This window comes from Desmodus rotundus, chromosome 7, assembly GCF_022682495.2.
Source record: "Desmodus rotundus isolate HL8 chromosome 7, HLdesRot8A.1, whole genome shotgun sequence".
NCBI lineage: Eukaryota > Metazoa > Chordata > Mammalia > Chiroptera > Phyllostomidae > Desmodus > Desmodus rotundus.
Genome location: NC_071393.1, coordinates 55354273 through 55376140, shown reverse-complemented (window position 1 = coordinate 55376140; position 21868 = coordinate 55354273). Strand labels below are relative to the sequence as shown.

The 21868-nt window shown below is 38.3% G+C and overlaps 1 protein-coding gene across 1 annotated transcript in view; it reads left to right on the top strand.

The window, feature by feature from the left end:
- The window catches only part of NUBPL (NUBP iron-sulfur cluster assembly factor, mitochondrial), a 237786-nt gene extending 217620 nt beyond the window's left edge, over positions 1–20166 (top strand). Inside the window, exons 9-11 of the mRNA XM_024551342.3 lie at positions 5348–5468; positions 8659–8741; positions 18345–20166. Coding sequence (XP_024407110.2) covers positions 5348–5468; positions 8659–8741; positions 18345–18407 — 267 coding nt within the window. The 3' untranslated portion in view covers positions 18408–20166. The remainder of the gene's footprint in view (positions 1–5347; positions 5469–8658; positions 8742–18344) is intronic.
- The last annotated feature ends 1702 nt before the right edge of the window (positions 20167–21868 follow it).

Genomic DNA, 21868 nt, shown 5'->3' with positions numbered 1-21868 from the left:
TTGAATGTTGTGCTCACATTTCTGTTAATATATAACTGAGAGTGGAATTACTATGCCAGAGTGTAAACCTATGTATGTTTAGATAGGTAGTTAACTGCCAAAGAGTTTTCCAAAATGGTTGTACCAGTTTACACTCAACTGAAGATACGAGTGTAGTTGTACCTGTCCTCACCCACATTTGGTATTTGTTTGTTTTGTTGTTTTTGTTGTTTTAGTCATAGCATTTATTCTATTCAGGTCTTAAGCATAAATATGCGGTACCTCATTGTGGTTCTAATTTGCATTTCTCTGCTGATAAGTGAAGTTAACACTTTTTCTTATGTATGTTGGTCTCTGAATATCCTCTTTTTACAAAATTGTTGTTCAAGTACAGTTGCCTCCATTTTCCCCCTCACCACTCCCCCCCGCCCTCCGCCATCACCACTTCCCACCCTTGATCCTAACCCCCTTTGGTTTTGTCCATGTGTCCTTTATGTGTTCCTGAAAACCCTTCCCCCTTTCCCCTCCATTATCCCCTCCAACCTTCCCTCTGGTGGTTACTGACAGTTTGTTCTTAATAGCAATGTCTCTGGTTATATTTTGCTTGCTTGTTTGTTTTGTTGATTAGGTTCCACTTATAGGTGAGATCATATTGTATTTGTCTTTCACTTACTGGCTTATTTCACTTAGCATAATGCTCTCCAGATCCATCCATGCTGTCGCAAAGAGTAGGAACTCCTTCTTTCTTTCTGCTGCATAGTATTCCATTGTGTAAATGTACCATTGTTTTTTGAGCATTTTCTCCAACCACAAGGGACTGAAACTAGAAACCAACCTCAAGGAAAAAACTCAAAAACACTCAAATTCAGGGAGATTGAATAGCATGCTATTAAACAATGAATGGGTTAAGAATTAAATCAAGGAAGAAATAAAAAAGTTTCTGGAAATAAATGAGAATGGACTCACACCAGTCTAAAACCTATGGGACACAGCGAAGGCAGTCCTGAGAGGGAAGTTCACAGTGATACAGGCCTACCTAAAAAAGATAGGAACATTCTAAATAAACAACCTAACCATACACCTGCAATAACTGGGGGAACATCAACAAAGACAGCCCAGAGCAAGTAGAATGAAGGAAATAACCAAGATCAGAGCAGAATTAAATGACATAGAGACTAAAGAAATAATTATAAGGATCAATAAATCCAGGAGCTTGTTCTTTGAAAAGATAAACCAAATCAACAAGCCTTTAAGCAGACTCACCAAGAAAAAAAAAGAGAGGACCCAAATAAACACAGTCAATGAAAGAGAAGAGATTACAACTGATACCACAGGAATACAAAGGAGTGTAAGAAATTACTAAAAGAACTATATGCCAAGAAATTTGAAAACACTGGCTAAATGAATGTCCTCTTTTATGGAGTGCCTGTTAAGTCTCTTCCCCATTTCCCTGTTACATACCTGAATTTTTCTTATTGACTTGTAGGACTTCTTTATATATTTTGGATAAAAGTCCCTTGTCATATGTGTGTATTATAGATACCATCTCCTTTTCTATATCTTGTCTTTTCATTCTCTATGTCTTCTGATTAAGTTATCAATTTTAATGTCTAATTTGACAAAAAAAATTTCATTTATGTTCAGTGGTTAGGTATGTCCTGCTGAAAAAGTATTTTCCTGCTTCCAAGTGTATAACATATTCTCCTGTTTTCTTCTAAAAGCATTATTGTTTTACCTTTCACATTTAACTCTATAATCCATCTGGAATTAATTTTTGTGATAGTGTGGGATAGGGACTTAAGATTCTTTATTTTCCACGTGGATACCCAGTTAGCATGCAGTGCGATGCCATCTTTATGGTAAATTGGTGACTTCGTGTGTGAGTCCGTACTCTGCTGCGTTCCTTTACAGCCTTTTAAAAGCAAATTGGTGTGTGGGAGGGAAGTTCTTAAGATGAGGGAATTCTAGAGTGCAGTGGAGTTGGTTTATCCAAGATAACCTAGGAAGCAGTATTAGGGCATTTATCCTTAAACTAGAAGGTATGTATTGTCAGTAATAGAGCCAAGTTTAGTTGTCAAAACCTCTGAATTTCATACATACAGAGGATTATCTCCAGATTTTTTTGACTATACATCCTTATCAGTAAATGATACTTGAGCATATATTTATTTATTATTAATAAATTATATATAGTATCTATATATAGTATACACATGTTAGTGCACCTATGTTATTTTCACTATAAAACATACCCAAAATTGGAATTAAAAAGGAAATCATTACAGAAATTGAAATTTTAATATTTTCTTCCTGTCCCCCTTTATCAGCCAAAATGGGCTAGGTTGTGTGTACTAACAATCCTCAAATTCCAGTGGATGAAAATGCCAGTTTATTTCTCTCTTGTTATATGTCTCTCTGGTTTCGCTTCCACCCTCCTCGGCACTGTTCTTTCTCTGGCACCTGGACTGATGGAACAGCCACTGTGGGAAGCTACGGTCACAGGGACAGAGGGAAAGAATATGGGGAACTGGCACGGACAGCCTCTGCCTAGACGTGGCACCTGTCACTTCTGCTCGCCTTTCGTTGTCCACACAAGTTGCATGTCCTCGCCTAATTGCAAAGGAGAGAAATCCTGACCTTGTTGTACCCAGGAGGAGAACTGGAATATTTTAGATAGCACCAAAAACTGTCACCTCTGAAAGGACTGATTTCAGAGAATATAGCCCTGGACTTATGTTTGTCTAAGAAAACAAACATGCAAGGACAGGTCCTTTTAGGTTTTCCATTCCATGTTTTTAAAACCCTGCTGTTCTGAGAAATGAGTCTGCGACAACTACTGTTCTCTCTTGCTTAACACTCCTTAAGGGTTTCACTTGGCACTCACGTGACCCAGACCCTGAACTTGGCCTCATCTGCCACTCACACTGAACCCCACCCTTTGACCTTTCAGTTCCTTGAAGGAGACATGTACTACCTGCTTCTATCTTGAGTGTTTTCCTACCTTTCTTCTTGTTTTTACCTGCCTATTCTTTAACTCTGAAGTCATGTATTTCCTCAAGGAAGTCCTCTGTGACTCCCAGGGCAGAGTCTTCTCTTTGCTACACTCTCATAATAATACTCTGTTGCTTTGCTTCCAGACAAGCTGTTCTAGTTTTTAAAGTAGATTTTTGCACTGTTACTTGTTCAACCCTTTTCTTCAGTTAGTGTGCAGGCTCCAAGCGGTCAAAGACAAAGTCTGCCTGACCCACCACTGTCTGCTGCTGCTTCTGTTTGGCCCAGTTACTGGTGTGTGATAGGAGCTGAGTTTGGTTATAGTTTTATGTTTGTGACATTTTTGTAGCCTCTATAGAGAACGTGTCTTTGACATTTATGTAGTCCTTAGAGAACAATTTGATGCTAAGAACTTAACCCACTGCAGATAAACTGTTGCTCCAAGCCTCTGTGCCTTGGGAAGTCTTAAGAGAATCCAGAGTGAGGATGCTTTTCCCATTCTCTCCGGATTGGAATAACCCTCACCTAGATTTTCACATTATTTAAGTGTTTTTTTTCCCATTCACATTTCTTGAGTGATATTTTTATGTTTAAGTTGAAAGCCCTACAGTCAGGGGATATATGCCATTCAGCATAAATGGCAATAAAACTGCCCAAGCAATGAGTGTAATATGGAGACATAGTGAATGAATAAACAAGTGAGTTGTGTGATATTAAGGTGAACTTTTTTTTAAAGCTTCTGGAGATGATATGAATTGCCAAACGTACTGTGATTTATTTTTGGGATACTGCATCAGCAAAAGGCCATACATATACTAGAGGCTTGGAAAATGCTTACCTACATATTTATGTCCCTCACTATTTGTCTTCATTTACCTGTGTTGTGGGAGACTTTAGTCTTTCAGTCTTTTCTGTTTCTCATTTTAGAAAGAATCACAAATTTGATCACTTTCTTGTCTATATGATTCATTGTGGACTATAGGTGCTATTCTTCATTTAAAGTGCAAATGTTTAATAGAGGTATCTCCTATAATGATACTTTTATAGGTGGAATTGGCAGGATGATACGGACCTTGTTATCTGTAAGCCTCTGACAGTTATGTGCCCCATTTTTATTCTGGAAGAGAACCACTGCTTCCCGTCCATAAGAAGTGGGATTAAAAGGAACATGAGTAAGGATTATATTTGCAGGGCCTGTCTGTTTATCAACAAATGTTTATGAAGTTATCTACTTTGTGCCAGAAGCTGGGGAAACTCAGAAAGAGATGGACACTTTCTATAAGGCTTTAAATTTTTGTTTCAAATGATAACTTTCTGATAAGCACTAAATTTCACTCTTGCTAGCTGTGTCAATTTTCTCACCTAGAGATGGGGATGATAAAATACCCAGCTCATAAGGTTCTTGTGAAGAGTAAATAAAATAGTGCATTTAAAGCACTTACCCAGTGCCCAGCATAAAATAAGCACTCAGTGTGTTAGCTGTTATTTACCATAAGGCTTTGTCCACAATTAACCTCTTAACTGCTTACTTTCCTGTGTTTCTTCTGCTTATTTTTTCCGTGTTGCCATCACAATTAAATTTCTGGAACATAGATCTGATTGTGTAACAGTACCTCTTCAATACCATCTCAACTTTAAAAAACTTTTGTGGTTTTCTGTTGTCTCAAGAAGAAAGTGTCATATGCCTGGAAGGCATTTAACATCTTTCCATCTGACCTGACCTTTCTTACCAAAGCAGCTTCTGCCTTAGCCCCCTACTAGGTTGCAGCCCAGATAGGCCACACGAATTATATTCCTCTGTCTGGTGCTCTTCCTTCTGCCTAGAATTTCTGCTATGGGCCTCAACCCCTCTTCTCACCCTTGACCTGAACAAACAGTGCTCTGTGGCAACTCAGAGATTCCTCTGATTCTCCCTAGACATAATTTTTAAAAATTTTTATTTATTGATTTGAGAGAGAGAGAGAGGAAAGGAGAGGGAGAACGTGAAAGAGAGAGCGAGAGAGAAACATCAATTCATTGTTCCTTTTATGTATTCATTAGTTGATTCTTGTATGTGCCCTGACTTGGGATCAAACCCGCAACCTTGGCATATCAGGACGATGCTTTAACCAACTGAGCTACCCGGCCAGGGCCCCAGTCACAATTTTTTGATCCTTGTCACTTATAAGACACATCTCTTTAACACTTATCACACTATAACAAGTAATTACGTGTGTCTTGCTCTCCCACTGGCTTGCGAGTTCCTTGAGAGCAGAGACCGTAACTTCTTCATCACCATGTCACTAGAACCAGCCCCCCACACAGTACAGGTATTGAAAAAATGGTTTGAGAGTTGGTTTAATTTTGTTTTGATTTCATTGTGTTTTTATTATTCTAGGTTCTGGGCCTTGTTCAAAATATGAGTGTTTTCCAGTGTCCAAAATGTAAACACAGAACTCATATTTTTGGTGCTGATGGCGCAAGGAAACTAGCGCAGGCCCTTGATCTTGATGTTCTGGGTAAGACCACGGCATATTCTTTCGCAAAGGAAATGGTAGAAGGGAAAATAGGAATCGGGCATGGTGATGAAGGGTGTCTCAGAAAATGATGGATTTCTTTCCACGTTGTGTTTTAAATTAAGTATAGTGCAGTTCTATGTGCTAAACTTTCTCTGGCCTTTTATATTTCATTAGTGGAAGACTTTTTAAAAGGAGGTTTGTTCTGCCAATTTTGATACCTTTTGCTATTGATAAAAACTGCTTATAACTTGAATTTGAGAACAGAATTTTGAGGTCTGAAGCCCAAATAACAGTCATCAGTTTGCAAAGTTGGGAGCACATCTCTCAGTATAAACGGTATAGACGAAAGTCCCTGTTCATTATGTTGTGGCCACCTTTGGAGGTGTCACTTCTTGGTGCGTGTGAAAAAATGCCTTCCTGATCAGTTCTGAATGTATCAGTTCTTCTGCTCTAGAAAGACAATATTTTCTGTTATTTAAATCTTTTTATATGTCTTTGCCATATCTATTGAATATGGCACCTGAAATTTACATTGTAGGTACTGTTCATGTTATTGAACTGAAGGGTTAATTAGTGTTATGAGGAGAAATGAAATCATGTGCTAAGTGAGCAAAACACAGATTTTGGATACAACCTGATTTTTAAAAAAAATTCACAAGCAACTTAATGAACTTTTTAGGAAACGTGCTTTGATACTCTACTTATTGAATGAGTTTTTGTGCTGGGGAAGGCTGATGTTAGATGCTGGGTAAGGGAACCTTAGAGTGAATTATTAGTTTTAGGTAGTTTACAATTAAGATCCCTTAGAGACCAAGGAATTTCAAAACATTTTCTATTATAATTACATTTCTAAAGGTTGGTGTTAAATTGTCATTATGCCTTTGTACTGTAGCAAAAACCATAATACCAAGTGAAACTAATCATATTTTGATACATTGCTATAATTATAGTTGCTAATTATATTCTGCAACTGTTTTTCATTTAACTAACCTAGAAAGTTCAGTTTCTTAAATCTGCATAATAACATGACAGATTGACATTCACTTATACAATAAAGTAAGTGTGTAATTATAATGGCATTATTGAATTACATTGACTATTATAATTCCCTAATTTATAAATGTGTGTGTGATTTTGTGAGTCAGTGATTTAGAATTTTAAAACGTATCTCCTAGAGAAACAATTTCACATATGGAAGTTACTTTTTAACTAACAGTTCACAGATGTATAGTTATCTTAAAAAAGTACCAGCAACACTGATTACTAATCACAAAACTGAATAGTGCTATACAGACTGCTGTATCTAACAGTGTTAAGGGAAAAATAATTCAGGGCACATCTCCTTTTAATGTACTCCTGGGGGCCCAGAGGTAACTCCCATGCACGGAACTGGAGCAGGGGCTCTGATATTGAAGGGGTTGAAATTGGAAGTTAGGAACTGAAATATCGGAAAGCGCTCTCACAGCGATGGCCTCCTGACTGGTAGAAGCCCCCGGGCACCCTTATTGGTCTTGTACTGACTGGCTGCCTCAATTTATTTCATCCATTGGGCTGTGTTTTAAATTTAGTAAAATGGCTCTTCAGAACTTTACCCATATTTATCTACAGGGACAGTTTAGGCATGGAAGTTAAGGTCCCTGGGATCTCACAGAGACCCCTTTACCTCGTGTCTGAAACAGGCCCTCCTTGCCTTCAGACCTCGCCCATCACAGACACTTTTCAAGGCCAGGCTGCAGCTCGCACACTCTCCACACCTTCACTCCTTCTTACCCTCCTCTGTGTACACTGCTAGCCCTTCACCGCTCTCGCTGTGCCATCTGTTTTCTAACAAGGTTTTCCTTTTTTTCGTCTGTGCTTCTGTGCTGATGGTAGGGTTGTGACTCTCTGGAGGGCAAAAATGATGTCAGTAGGTAGCTGTATAAAAGAGAAGGTTTTACCCTTTCCCATTACTATAAGGGCAGTTCCTAAATCAAGAAAAAAAACTTCATGACTTTCTAAGTCTTTTCTGTAGCATATTCCCCTGCCTGCCCCGTGTGACAGCTCCTACAGTCTTAAGTTTTTCTGTAGAACAGACATCAGATTCACTGAAAAGGTAATCTGTAAAAGGTTACTGAAATATTCATGTATTTTGTCATTTGACTATTGAACGTTTTGGGAAGACTTAAAGAGTTGGTTAAGATTTCAAAATTTGCTGAACATAAAATATCTATTCCTTCATGTACTTCATAATATAAATTATAGGTTTACAATTCTGTAACATATACTTGGGCATTATTTACATTGCCTGGCGTGGTGCTGAATGACTTGTTTGTATCACACACACACACACACACACACACACGTTTCAATAACCTTTTCTTGGAGTTGGAGTGGCTCTAAGAATGCTGAGGACCACCAGTCAACTCTTCTACTTAAGACTCCACTTACAGTGTTTTAAATCTCAGCCTTTCGAAAGGCTTTATTTGTGATGATGTGGTGGGAAGAGTCAATTGGATGGTGAATCAGAGCATTTCTCCTAAATTATACTACCTGACAGTAGTATATCATCAGGAAAGGCATGCGTCCTCTCAATCCTCAAGTCTGCATATTGGAGATTCTTATTATATCCATCCCAAGATCTCATCAGACGCACAGGTTATAATGCTACAAGATTAATGTATAATAAAAGTTATCCTGTCTGATAAAGAAGCAGAAAGTTGAGATAACAGTTCAGGCCTACTTTTCAACAGTTCTCTTGGCTTACTCTCCTGCCAGCATGAGGAAGATTATATTGTACTTTTTTTTTTTCTTCCTACTTTGCCTCTCCATCTTTTCCTCTTCAGTTTCCTCTTATCATGTGGTATGATGTGTCTATATCAGGTATTACAGTTAAAAATAATTCACAGATGTCTTAAGCCATTTCTTGCGGGGATCTCCAGCAAAGACTAAATCAGAGGCCTTATCTCGTGAGAGGCTGCCGCATTGTTTATATATATATCACCACACAACACTCAAATGGAATATTTTGCTCCTAATTTTCATTTAAAATTCCTTTTTTTCAGAGATTTAGCAATTTTAGGATAGCCATAACTCAAATTGATTTGAATAAATTTAGTTTAGATTTTGTTTCTTTCTGAAGTTCAAGTAGTGTAATTCCAAATGCCAATGCAAACTTTTGTCGTGCTAATGGACATCTGATGGGCTCTTTTAGGAGACATTCCCCTACATCTTAGTATAAGGGAAGCTTCGGATACAGGCCAGCCAATTGTATTTTCACAGCCTGAAAGTGATGAGGTAAGTGATATTTTTAAATACGTATTTTAATTTCTTTTTTCCAGGATATATACTTTTTGATATATAAAAAGAAGGTTGGGAAGATCAAATTTATCTATTTGTAATGTATATATTAAACAAAGATTGGTTAACTTATACAAAGCATTTTCAGGTACTATTTTTATTTGTTTGTTTGTTTATATTATTGACATTATTACAAATGTTCCCTATTTTTCTCCCTTTCCCCACCTTCATCCAGCTCCCTGCCACCTTCACCACACTGTGGCCTGTGTCATTGGGCTGTGTGATACGTTCTTTGGCTGATCTCTTCACCTTTTATCCAGTCCCCCCTCCCCTCTGACATCCACCACTTTGTTACTGTTTTATATGGTAGGCATACCAGGGCTGGCTCTGAATTATCAACTGAACAAGTACAAAGAATCATCATCTAACCAGTTTTCTCATAAAAAACATGAACAATGAGAGTTTTTAGAATTCTCGTCTTGCTGGCTATCAATATTTACTTGCCCAAAGTTATTTGGAACCTTGGTTCTGGAACTTAATTTGTTCTGTAAAAAAACAGTTAGAGGAGCAATTGAAAACCAAATCTTTGTTTGTTGCCTGAGGCCCACAGGAGTGATCATACAGGTATCAGTGTGAAAGGGTTGTTGGGTAGAGAACTGAGACCCGAAGTTTTGTTAGACAACAGAGACATTTTTTTCCACGAACAGCTTGGTGGGGAACTGAATTGTTCGAGAACCAAGACGTTCAAGAACTGTGGTTTGACTGTATCTCAGTCCAGCTGCTTGTTGGAAGAAGAAAACCTAATGTAAAGAAAAAATGAGCTGGATACAGGGAAGCTGTATAAACCATTAGAGATGGGGTTTCATTGCATTTCATTTAATAAATGTGATTGAGGAAGTAAGGTGGAAAAACTAGTAGTGTTTCATTAGGGGTACTGTTGATAAATTTTCAAGTTATGAAGCTTTACAACTTTAAGCCTAAAATATTTTTATCTTACTCTTTTATAAAATAGAAGTAAAATCAATCATATGTATCTCTTTTTCCTAAGTAGCACTTGTTATTCAAGTTAGACACTGAGCCATTGACTGGTACATCAGTTTTGATGTAGTTTTTGTGCTCATTTGCTGAACAGTCCCGATCAATCTTCCGATAGTTTCTCTGTTTTTTTTTTTCAGCTAATGAGTATAGCTTTATAGTACTGGTATTTTGCTTTTGTCCTTTTTTAAAATTATAGTTAACATACAACATTGTATTAGTTTCAGGTGCACAGCACAGTGATTCAACATCTTTATAACATGTGAAGTGATCACCACAGCACTTCTAGCGCCCTTCAGTTGCCATTCGAGGTTATCAGAATATTGTCGACTAGATGCCCCATGCTACATCTTACATGCTGTGACTTACTTATTTATAACTGGAGATTTGTACTCCTTAATCCCCGATTAAGGTCAAATTCACCTTTTTGTCCATCACCCCACCCCTCTTCCCTCTGGCATTTACCAGTTTGTTCTCTGTATCTGTGAATCTGTTTCTATTTGTTTTGCTTGCTCATTTCTTTTGACCTTCAGATTCCACATGTAAGTGAAATAGTGTGGTATTTGTCTTTCTCTGTCTCACTTATTTCACTTAGCATAATACTGTCTAGGCCCATTCATGTTTTCACAAATGGCAAGATTTTTATTATTTTTATGTGTGAATAATAATATTTCATTATATATGTTATATAGCCACATATATATTATATATATAGTCACATCTTCTTTATCCATTCATCAGTCAATAGATACCTGGGTTACTTCCATATCATGGCCATTGTAAATAATGCTGCAAAGAACATAAGGGTACATATATCATTTCAAATTAGTGTTTTTGATTTCTTCAGGTAAATGCCCAAAAGTAGAATTGCTGGTTTCTAATGATAGTTCTATTTTTAATTTTTTGAGGAATCTTCATTCTATTTTCCATAGTGGCTACACCAATTTATAATCCCACCAACAATGTATGGGCTTTCCTTTTTTCCACATCCTCACCCACACTTGTTACTTGTTGCCTTTTGATGATGGCCGTCCTGACAGGAGGTGTGAGGTGATATCTCGGTGCGGTTCTGATTTGCACTTCCCTGATGTTAGTGACGTTGAGCATGTTTTCATATGTCTACTGACCTTCCTGTGTCCTCCTTGGAGAAATGTCTATTCAGGCCTTCTGCCCATTTTTAAATTGGATTATTTATTGTTTTGATGTTGAGTTTTATGATTTCTTTATGTATTTTGGATATTAACCCCTTATCAGATACATCATTTGTAAATATCTTCAATTTGGTAGGTTTTCTTTTCATTTTGTTTATGGTTTCCTTTGCTGTGCAAAAGCTTTTTAGTTTGATGTAGCCTACTTGCTTATTTTTGCTTTTATTGCTCTTGCCTGAGGAGACATACCCGAAAATATATTGCTAAGGCCTATGTCAAAGAGTTTAGTGCCTATGTTTTCTTCTAGGAGTTTTATAGATTCAGGTCTTACATTTATTTTTTATTATTTTTTAAAATATATTTATTGATTATGCTATTACAGTTGTCCCATTCCCCCCCCCCTTTACTCAACTCTATCCTGCCCATCCCCTCCCTCCCACATTCCCCCCCTATAGTTCATGTCCATGGGTCATACTTATAAGTTCTTTGGCTTCTACATTTCCTGCACGATTCTTACCCTCCCCCTGTCTATTTTCTACCTATCATTTATACTATTTATTCTCTGTACCTTTTCCCCCTCTCTCCCCCTCCCACTCCCTTGTTGATAACCCTCCATGTGATCTCCATTTCTGTGGTTCTGTTCCTATTCTAGTTGTTTGCTTAGTTTGCTTTTGTTTTTTGTTTTAGGTGTGGTTGTTAATAACTGTGAGTTTGCTGTCATTTTTACTGTTCATATTTTTTATCTTCTTTTTCTTAGATAAGTCCCTTTAACATTTCATATAATAATGGCTTGGTATTGATGAACTCCTTTAACTTGACCTTATCTGAGAAGCACTTTATCTGTCCTTCCATTCTAAATGATAGCTTTGCTGGATACAGTAATCTTGGATGTAGGTCCTTTCCTTTCATGACTTGGAATACTTCTTTCCAGCCCCTTCTTGCCTGTAAGGTCTCTTTTGAGAAATCAGCTGACAGTCTTATGGGAACTCCTTTGTGGGTAACTATGTCCTTTTCTCTTGCTGCTTCTAAGATTCTCTCCTTCTGTTTAATCCTGGGTAATGTAATTATGATGTTCCTTGGTGTGTTCCTCCTTGGGTCCAACTTCTTTGGGACTCTCTGAGCTTCCTGGACTTCCTGGAAGTCTATTTCCTTTGCCAGAGTAGGGAAGTTCCCCTTCATTATTTGTTCAGATACGTTTTCAAGTTTTTGTTCTTCCTCTTCTCCTTCTGGCACCCCTATAATTCGGATGTTGGAACGTTTCAAGATGTCCTGGAGGTTCCTACGCCTCTGCTCATTTTTCCAAATTCTTGTTTCTTCATTCTTTTCTGGTTGGATGTTTCTTTCTTCCTTCTGGTCCACACTGTTGATTTGAGTCCCAGTTTCCTTCGCATCACTATTGGTTCCCTGTACATTTTCCTTTGTCTCTCTTAGCATAGCCTTCATTTTTTCATCTAGTTTGTGAACAAATTCAACCAATTCTGTGAGTGTCTTGATTACCAGTGTTTTGAACTGTGCATCTGATAGGTTGGCTGTCTGTTCTCTGCTTAGTTGAATTATTTCTGGAGCTTTGAAGTGTTCTGTCATTTGGGCCATTTTTTTTTTGTCTTGGCGCATCTGTTACTTAAAGGGGGGGAGCCTTAGGTGTTCCCTGGGGCAGGGTAACGCTGGTCTCTGCGCTGTGACGCTGTATGTGGGGGAGGGGCTGAGAGGGAGCAATGGCGCTTGCTCCACTCTCTGCCAGATTTCAGTCACTCCCTCCACTACCCACAATCAAATTGGGCCCCTCTGGTGCTGATTCCCGAGTGGGTAGGTTTGTGTGTGCTCTAGGCCCCATGGGTCTCTCCAACGACCTCTCCTGTGAGGCTGGGAGTCTCTCCTGCTGCCGCCCCAACCCCCACGGGTGTTTTCAATCAGAGGTTTGAGGCTTTATTTCCCCGAGCTAGAGCCCTGGGTTGTGTGGTCTGCTTTCGCTCCCCGCTGTTCGTCCCGGTTTATCTGTGCGCGAATGTGGGGCCCTGGGGTCTGCTACCCGCCGCTCTGCCTGCCCCTTTCTGCGCCACTCTGAGTCCGGCCCTCTTGGTTTATCTGTGCGCGAATGTGGGGCCGCAGGGCCAGCTAGTGGTCAGACTGCCTGCCCCGGTTGTCCCACACTCCGCCAGTCTCGGTCTGCCACGGCAACGCAAGTCGTCTCCGCCCCGGCTGCCTGTCTCTGCCCCTCCTACCGGTCTGGATGAATGTTTCTTTTTTTTTCTCCTTGGTGTCGGACTTCCTTGCCGTTCGATTTTCTATCAGTCCTGGTTGTGCGAGGAGGTGCAGTGTGTCTACCTATGCCTCCATCTTGGTTCTCCCCCCAGGTCTTACATTTAAGTATTTAATCCATTTGAGCTTATTTTGTATGTAATGTAAGAGAGCAGTCTAGTATTGTTTTTTTATTTTGCATGCATCTGTCCAGCTTTCCCATCACCATTCACTGAAGTGACGGTCTTTTCCCCATTGTATATGCTTTTTTTATTGTATTTTTTCCATTGCCACTAGCGCCCTTATATCCCCTCTGTCCTGCAATCACCATGCTGTTGTCTATGTCCATGAGTCCTTTTACCTTTTTGCTTGATCCCTGTACCCCCTAAACTAGCCCCCCCTTAGCTGTCATCCAGCTCTTTATCTATGAGTCTGCCTCTATTTTGTTTGTTAGCTTGGCCATTAGATTCCACATATGAATGAAATCATGTGGTACTTGTCTTTCTCTGGCTGGCTTATTTCACTTAGCATAATGTTCTCCAGGTCCATCCATGATATTCTCACCTCCTCTGTCATAGGTTAATTGACCATACAAATGTGGCTTTATTATAGGTCTCTGTATTCTGTTTCATTGATCTATGTGTTTTTGTGCCAGTACCATACTGTTTTGATTACTAGCTTTATACTATAGTTTGAAATCAGGAAGCATAATACCTCCATAAAGCATAAAACTTTGTTCTTCTTTCTCAAGATTGCTTTGGCTATTTGGGGTCCTTTGGGGTTCTTTATAAAGTACCACTATTTTGCCCATCCATAGCTACTACCTCTTTCATTCTAGTTTGCTTCCTCTAATCTTGTGTGAACTGGAAAATAAGAGAGCCAAGACTGGTTAGAGTTGTGAATAAAGTAAAAGTAAATTGAAAGTCAGGAGTCTAGGCTAAGTAAAGTAGATTTATTTTGAGTTGTCCCTTTCAGAGTCCCAGAGCTCCTTTCCCTTTCTGAATGGTTGACAGTTATGGCACAGGTGATTGAGTTGCTGGGAATACGATCTCTGAGTAAATATAGTGTAGCACTTATCATTGTTTTTCTTTTCTCTTTCAGGTAATAGATGTTAAATTTCCTTTTCTGTCTTTACTTAGGAATCTTTCATATAAGCAAAAACTGTAACCCTTTACTTCTTTCATAATTAAACTCTGGCAGTCCCACCTACAACAAGTGTACCTTATGCAATGAATGAAAACTTGTATGAAAATTGAAAGTTTTTTAAAATTATACACTTTTAAATGCCTCCTGAGAATAGACTATTTAAAGCCATTCTACGGTGATTGTGATGAATAAGATTAATTACTTACTAGTGTATTTCAATTGAGTTTAAATTTTTAAATATTTTTCCATGCTCTTTTTCCTTTGAGATTTTCCAAAAGCAAGGAACATTTTGAGCAAGTAAAAGGAATGTAATATAAGAAAGAATATATAGCAACTATCAAAAGATAATATGATTTTAAAGTCTTAAACAGCAGTGTTTGTGGAGTTTTTTTGTAGTTACATATTTTTTAAATCTGCTCTGCATTAACATTAGACCTGTTATTATATTTTTTAAGATTTTATTTATTTATTTTTAGAGAGAGGGGAAGGGAGGGAGAAAGAGAGGGAGAGAAACAGCAATATGTGAGAAACAGCAATTGCCTCTCACACGCCCCCAACTGGAGACCTGGCCCACAACCCAGGCATGTGCCCTGACTGGGAATCAAACTGGCGACCTTTCAGTTCACAGGCCAGTGCTCAGTCCACAGAGCCACACCAACCAGAGCTAGATGTATTATTTTACTATTGTTGGGTGACATTTATGGGAATGTGAACAGCCTAAGCTTTTGTAGTTAAAGCTAGATTTGATTTAGCAAGGTGTGCTGTAAGATAGTCCTTGGTTAAAGACTTTCAAATATAAGTGGAAACTGTACCATCTTATAATTTCTAAATTATTACTTCATAGTCTTAATATGAAACAACTGTGTATGATAAATTAGAACTTTCAGTCTTTAAAATAAAAGACAAAGGATCAAAGCTCTGTATAAAACTCCTTGTATTTTGGTTGCCATCCATTTCCTTGTTGATGACAGAGCAGACAAATAAGATCCAGCTGTTATTACCTCTGCCTCATGACGGCCCAATAAAAGACTTTGAGTAGATGAGAAGGGTTAGTCTGTGTAGAGTTGAGTTGATGAGAAAGAGAGTATTAATAGTCTGAGAAATCTAATCAATAAATCATATTTTTATATGTGATGTGTGTGTGTGTGTGCATTTGCTAGTTACAGATCAAACTAAAGGGAGGGATTTAATGTACTTATTCCTCGATAGGGAAGAGTACCCAAAAGAACATGTTAATGTGAGTCCTTCCATGAGATAGTAAATTACTTCAGGACAGAATAGTAATAATGGCCACAAATAGTTATTATATGCTTCTTCTGTGCCAGTACTTCACATATTTTTTCAATTTTTTGGTCATCTTTTAAAAGATTTTATTTATTTATTTATTTTTAGAGAGGGGGAAAGTGAAGGAGAAAGGGAGAAAAACATCAATGTGTGTTTGCCTCTCATGTGCCCCCCACTGGGGACCTGGCTCACATCCCAGGCATGTGCCTTGACTGGGAATCGAACTGGCAATTCTTTGGTTCACAGGCCGGTGCTCAATCCACTGAGCCACACCAGCCAGGGACTACTTCACATATTTTATTTTTACTTAATATTCCCCCAAATCCTTTGAGGTAGATACTATTGTTATAACCATTTTACAAATGTGGAAACTGAGTCTAGAAGGGGTAAGTAACTTGCCCAGGGTCTTAGAGCTAGTAAGTATATAGTAGAACTAAGATTTTAAACCATGCCTGTCTGACCTAAAGGCCCTAACTCTTCACCAGCGAGCTTTTATATCATTACATCTCACAGATTTCCCCAAACAGTGCCTTACACACATACACACATGAACAAAAAATGTATTTTTTTGAAATGGTACTGCCTGGCTTAAAAAATTCAATCTCAACAGTTTTGCAGAAATTGAACTATTAAGCTAAGCACTTTTAATGGTTTCTCAGCAAATGACAACCTGAACATTACTTTGAGTGTCAGATATTGAAAGTGTAAGCCCGGAAATAGTCCGTTAAAAAGCAAAGGTTACATATAGCACATTTGTTTATCCTGGAATCATTCAGTATTTTGTGTCATCTGATAAGTATGTCTCTAATTTAACATAAGTATGAATAAGAGATAGATTGATGACCTTGTCTCAACTTGCCTTAGTGAACTTTAAATTTCCTCAGAAAGTATTAGGCTTAAATACCTAGAAGAGATACTGGGAGATTAAAAAGACATTCATAATGATGCACAGTTGAAAACCAGCATTTTAGATTTAAGAGGAATATTTCTTTATAAAGTCCATGCTATTTCCATTTTTAAACAAATTTATGGTTTCTATTAACTATTACAGGGACTACAGCCAATTTTAGACAAAGCATTACAATTATAATTACTTGTATGTTGATTTACTGTTTCATATGTGATGTAGTAGAAGGAGCTCTATTTGGAGTCAGCTGGACCCAGATTTGAATGTTTCCCAGCCCACTGATTTTGTGACCATGAGCAGCAACAGCCAGTTCCTTCGTCCCAGCTGAGCCCATGAGGCTTACACAAATGGGGTGACTCATGTGAAGTCCTTGGTATAGTAGATGCTCATTTTTAAAAAAACGTCCTTATCCATGTTGTGGGAGCTATTCTTTTTTTAAAAATGGACTCAAATGAAATTTTGACACTTTGCTGGTAAAATAAAGCATAATTCATGTTAGGGTTCAAGCATAGTTTTTAAATCCTCACCTGAGGATATATTTTCTTATTACTGATTTTTAGAGAGAGAGGAAGGAAGATGGAAAGAGAGAGAGAGCACCATCAATGTGAGTCAGAAACATTGATTGGCTGCCTCCCTCATGTGCCCTGACTGGGGATCAAACCTACAATCTGAAATGTACCCTGACTAGGAATTGAACCCACAGCCTTTTAGTGTATGGGATGATGCTCCAGCCAATTCAGCCACCCAGCCAGGGCTCTAGCATAGTTTTTTCTTTTTTGTTTTTTACTGAAGATGTGTAGACACACTTAAAGCATTTCATTGAGTCAGGGTGAGCAGACCTCAAACGGATCTTCACCAGGCAGAGTCAAGAAGTCGGACAGCTCATCTCATACTAGCTGTAAAGCTTTTGACAAGATGCTTCACCTTTCTGGGCTTTGGTTTCCTCCTCTACAAATTGAGGGTAATGACAGAATTTATTACTTAGGGTAGCTGTAAAGAAAAATGAAATAATACTAGGCAAACATTAAGTACTGAAGTGTTAGCTATTACTAGTAGGAGCTTATACTCAAATCTAAGTATAGAAATGTATAAATTAATGATTTTAAAAAGTCTTACTATTGTATCTTAAAGTTACTTTTATAGATAAAATAAAAGAAATAAGTAGTATTTACATTGCAATTGTTTAAAACTCTTAAAATACAAATATAATGACCCTTGTCCTAACTGGGCTGTGGGCGTTGGGTTAGTTTGTGGCCCACTCGGTGGCCCGGGGCCCGCTCGCACTGTTGCACCGCACTGGGAGTGCCAGAGCTGAAGAGTGTAACCATTGACCCCACGGTCCCCAAAACTCGCCAGGTGAAGGAGGCGCCAGGTGCCAGGTGCTTGGTGCTGGCATTAGGTGCCATTCTCAGAGAGAGTAAAGAAAATGTTTTCCAGAGACAAACTGCAGGGTGGTAAATAATAGTCTTCTTTAAAATGACTAACAGTTCTATGCCAAAGAAGTGCTGGCAGTATCTAACTCAGGATACTATTTTGTCAGAAGAGGAAGGTGTAATTTTTCTGCAGTTAGACTAGGTTGCTAGTTTGCTGACCTGGGAATTAGACTTTGAAAAACAGTAATTGCTACTACTAAATATTTTCTTCAGAAACTCCAAATAATCTAAAATTCTTTCTTCTTGCCCTACCTGCAATGTACACAGAGGTATCTTCTCACTTCTGAATTTTTTCAACTCAGTCGGCCTTTTTACTATTAAATTCAGTGGACAACTGCGGCAAACAGTTCATGAGTCATTGGATGTGCACTAGGGAGAAGTATGGGACAGACTTGCTGTTCTTTTCCAGGCCAGAGCTTACCTGAGAGTGGCTGCAGAAGTGGTGAGAAGACTGCCACCGCCTCCGCAGTGATTCCCCACGGTCCTGGAAACTTACCTGCTGCACGACAATAGGAAGACCTTTGGAAATCAGCAGTGTGGTGGTAAAACCCACAGAAGTACTAGCAATCATAGTTGTTTTGTTGTATTTCTAAGGAAATAATGTCTCATTTTCAGGTTTGATTTGCTAAGCAATGACTCACAAATGAAGTTTTTACATATCAATGCTAACTGCTACATTTAGGAGTTTTTTGAAAGCTGATGTGTACCAACTGCACAGAACTGCATTTTATTTTATTGAAGAATCATGAGTTTATATTACAAGCTCAACTTTCAATTCAGGAGAGAAATATACTCTTTCTGCAGAACCACAGAGCTGGTCATTTAAAGGATTTACTGAATTTGTGTAAGAATATAAGTGTGATGCCCCTCCATCAGGCAGTTTGAATCCTGCCTCTAATACTATCTTGAACACATTCTTTTCTTTTCTTTTTTTTTTTTTACATTTTTATTGTTATTCAATTTTGAACACATTCTTAACATAGATGAAACCTGTGTTCCTCATCTGGACCAAACTCCACCCTAGACTTAATGAATCTGAATCTCCGGGGATAGGGCCTGGACACGTGTGTTTTTAACAAGGTCCTAATGATTTTGATAAATCTTAGGATGGCAATAATAGTAATAAGAGCTAACATTTATCAGGTGTTTTCTTATGTTCCTTATAATTAATCTTCCAATTGTATGAGTGGGGTGCTCCATTTTACAGATGAGGAAACAGTTACAGGCAAGTTAAGTGTCTTACTGAGCAAGGGCTCCTATTTTAGCAAGATGGAGCTGGGCTTTAAACCTGGGCAGTCGGATACTGGATCCCTCCTTTTGCACAACATGGGGCACTTGTTTATGTCAAAAGGGGGATATAGTATTCAGCATTATCTCAAACTCACTTGACCATGAAACTCCCTGTCCCTACCCCCACCTTTTAGAAGTAGTTCATTTTTCAAAGAATATACTTTGAAAAACATATCTTATCTAGTTGAGGCTCGGAGAGTTGGGGGGCATCCCTGGGTTAGGAAGCAAGATAGTTATGAGGCTGCAAGTGTTGGTGAGTCATTAGTTAACCCTCATACACATAAATGCTCTATGACCTTTGGCAAATGCCTGACATCCTGTGCTCTGTAGTTAAGCAGCCAGAAAATTAGGCAAAGAGTTACATGTCATTCTAAACATGTTTTCCCACACTTATGTTCACATGATTATTTATAGCAGCTTTATTTGTAATAGCCAAAACAATGCAGAGTTTTTCAGTATGTGAATGGTTAAACAAACTGTGGTATATCCATACCGTGGAATACTACTCAGCAGTAAGAAAGAACAAACTATGGATGCATGCTACAACCTGAATAAATTCTAGAGAATTACACTGAATAAAAAAGTTAATCCCAAAAAGTTATGTATCATGACTCCATTTATGTAACATTCTTGAAATGACAAAATTATAGAAATGGAGAACAAATTAGTGGTTTCCAGGGGTTATGGAAGGTTTTGGGTGGTTGGGGGTTGTGTGTGTTTATAAAAGGGCAACACCGGGGATCCTCACAATGAGGGAAAGACTGTGTCAGTGTCAGTGCCTTGGTCGTGGTAGTGTTCAGTAGTTTTGCCAGATGAACCATTAGAGGAAATTGGGTAAAGGGCACAATGGAATGAATCTCTCTGTATTAGTTTTTTATCATTGCATGTGAATCCACAATTACTTAAAAATAAAAATGGAAGTTTAATAAAAATAAATCACATGTGCTTCTGTGTCTGAACTGAATGTCCTGGAACACATTACCCACGCTAATTAAAATCATGAATAGAAGTATTTGTGGACACACAGTAACCATTATTCATCACTCCAAGAAGGAAGTAATCACTTTAAGTTGTAGATGGTTGTTTGTGTTTTTATTTTTGGGGGGGAAGGAGGCCAATATAGAGCACTTATTAAAAAAAGCAAATATTTGAACCAAGCTTAAATTTACCTGGAAAAAGAATGATTTAAATAAGCTTCAGAGGCCCTTAAAGTTGTGAACCATAGTTTAATACATCTTTTGAGGAATGGGAAAGATAGTCTTTACTCAATACCTGACCTAGAGAAGACCAACATACATAATCACCTGTTCCCCTCTCCTCCCTCATCACTCGTCTCTGCAGATGCTTCCAGGAAAGCCACTGCAAAAATGGGGGTTGGCGCTTGTAAGAGTTCAGAAGTGGAGGAAGGACAAGTTGCGGTAAGAGCAAGAATGAAGTTTATCCTAAAATTTTGCTCATGGCAGCCTTTGCTAAGATTCAGAGAGCTGGCTTCAAAGACAGACTGTTAAGCAAAGCTAATCTGCCTGTTGTTAGGGATAATATTTATTGCTCATTATTCATATTTCCATGGAGTATAGAGAATTTCCACTTCACCATCCAGGAGGGAAAGGCAAGCTCCCCAACTCACTCCATTCCAGGAAAGAAGGAGTGACTCATCTTCTGGGTCAATTTCTTCCTCTCTGCATTTCCTCAATTTCAGCCAAATCCCAAGCTTTCTGAGGAAACCTACAGGGAAACCTGAAGTCCACTTCTGCCTCAGACTTGGGTGGGCAAGTTGTTCATCTAACTTAGGGGTAGGGTATTGGTAACCCATGTGGTCACATATCTTCTATTCCCGCTACTTATGAATAATAAAGCTATTTTTTTCATCTTTGTCTGAGATCTTTGTCTCTCAGTTCTAAACAGGGGAAGATATCCTGAACCACATGCCATGAAAACACAAAATGTCTTTCTAGAATCTTATAAACTTCAAACCAGAGATCATGTTAGAGTTCAGTGTATTTGAAGTACCTCTAGTAAGAAATCAGTTTATCAATGACCAGAAGATAATTTAGAGGGATGTGGGGTGAGGTTATTATGAAGTATATACATATATAATAAAGCACAGAAGACAAATATACAGGTCAATTAATTATCTACAAAGTGAACACCCATGTAACTACCAACCAGGTGAAGAAGTAAAACACTGCCAGCATCTGAGAAGGCCCTGTGTTTTCCTTCACAGTCTCTCCTTCTCCTCCCCTTACAAAATTTACCACATACTAAGGTGTGAACACCTAGGCCTATGCCCTCAAACATTACAGTTTTGCCAGTACTTTTCAGATGTATATTAAATGGAATTATACAGTATTTTGCTCTATATTAACTGCTTCTATTTGGTTCCATATAGATTGTTTTTCTCTGTTTCTGAGATTCATGTCTAGTTTTGCATTAGCTGTGATTTGTTCTACTCTTTCCTGCAGAATGTTCCATTGTTTGCATATACAACTTGTCCATTCCACTGTAGATGGATATTTGGATTGATTTTAGTGTTTTGCTATTACAGATAATGCTGCTCTGAACATTCTTGTACGTGTTTTCTTTGTGTTCATGTGCTTGAATTTCTGTTGAGTTATTTCTGGGAATGAACTTACTGGGAGTTGC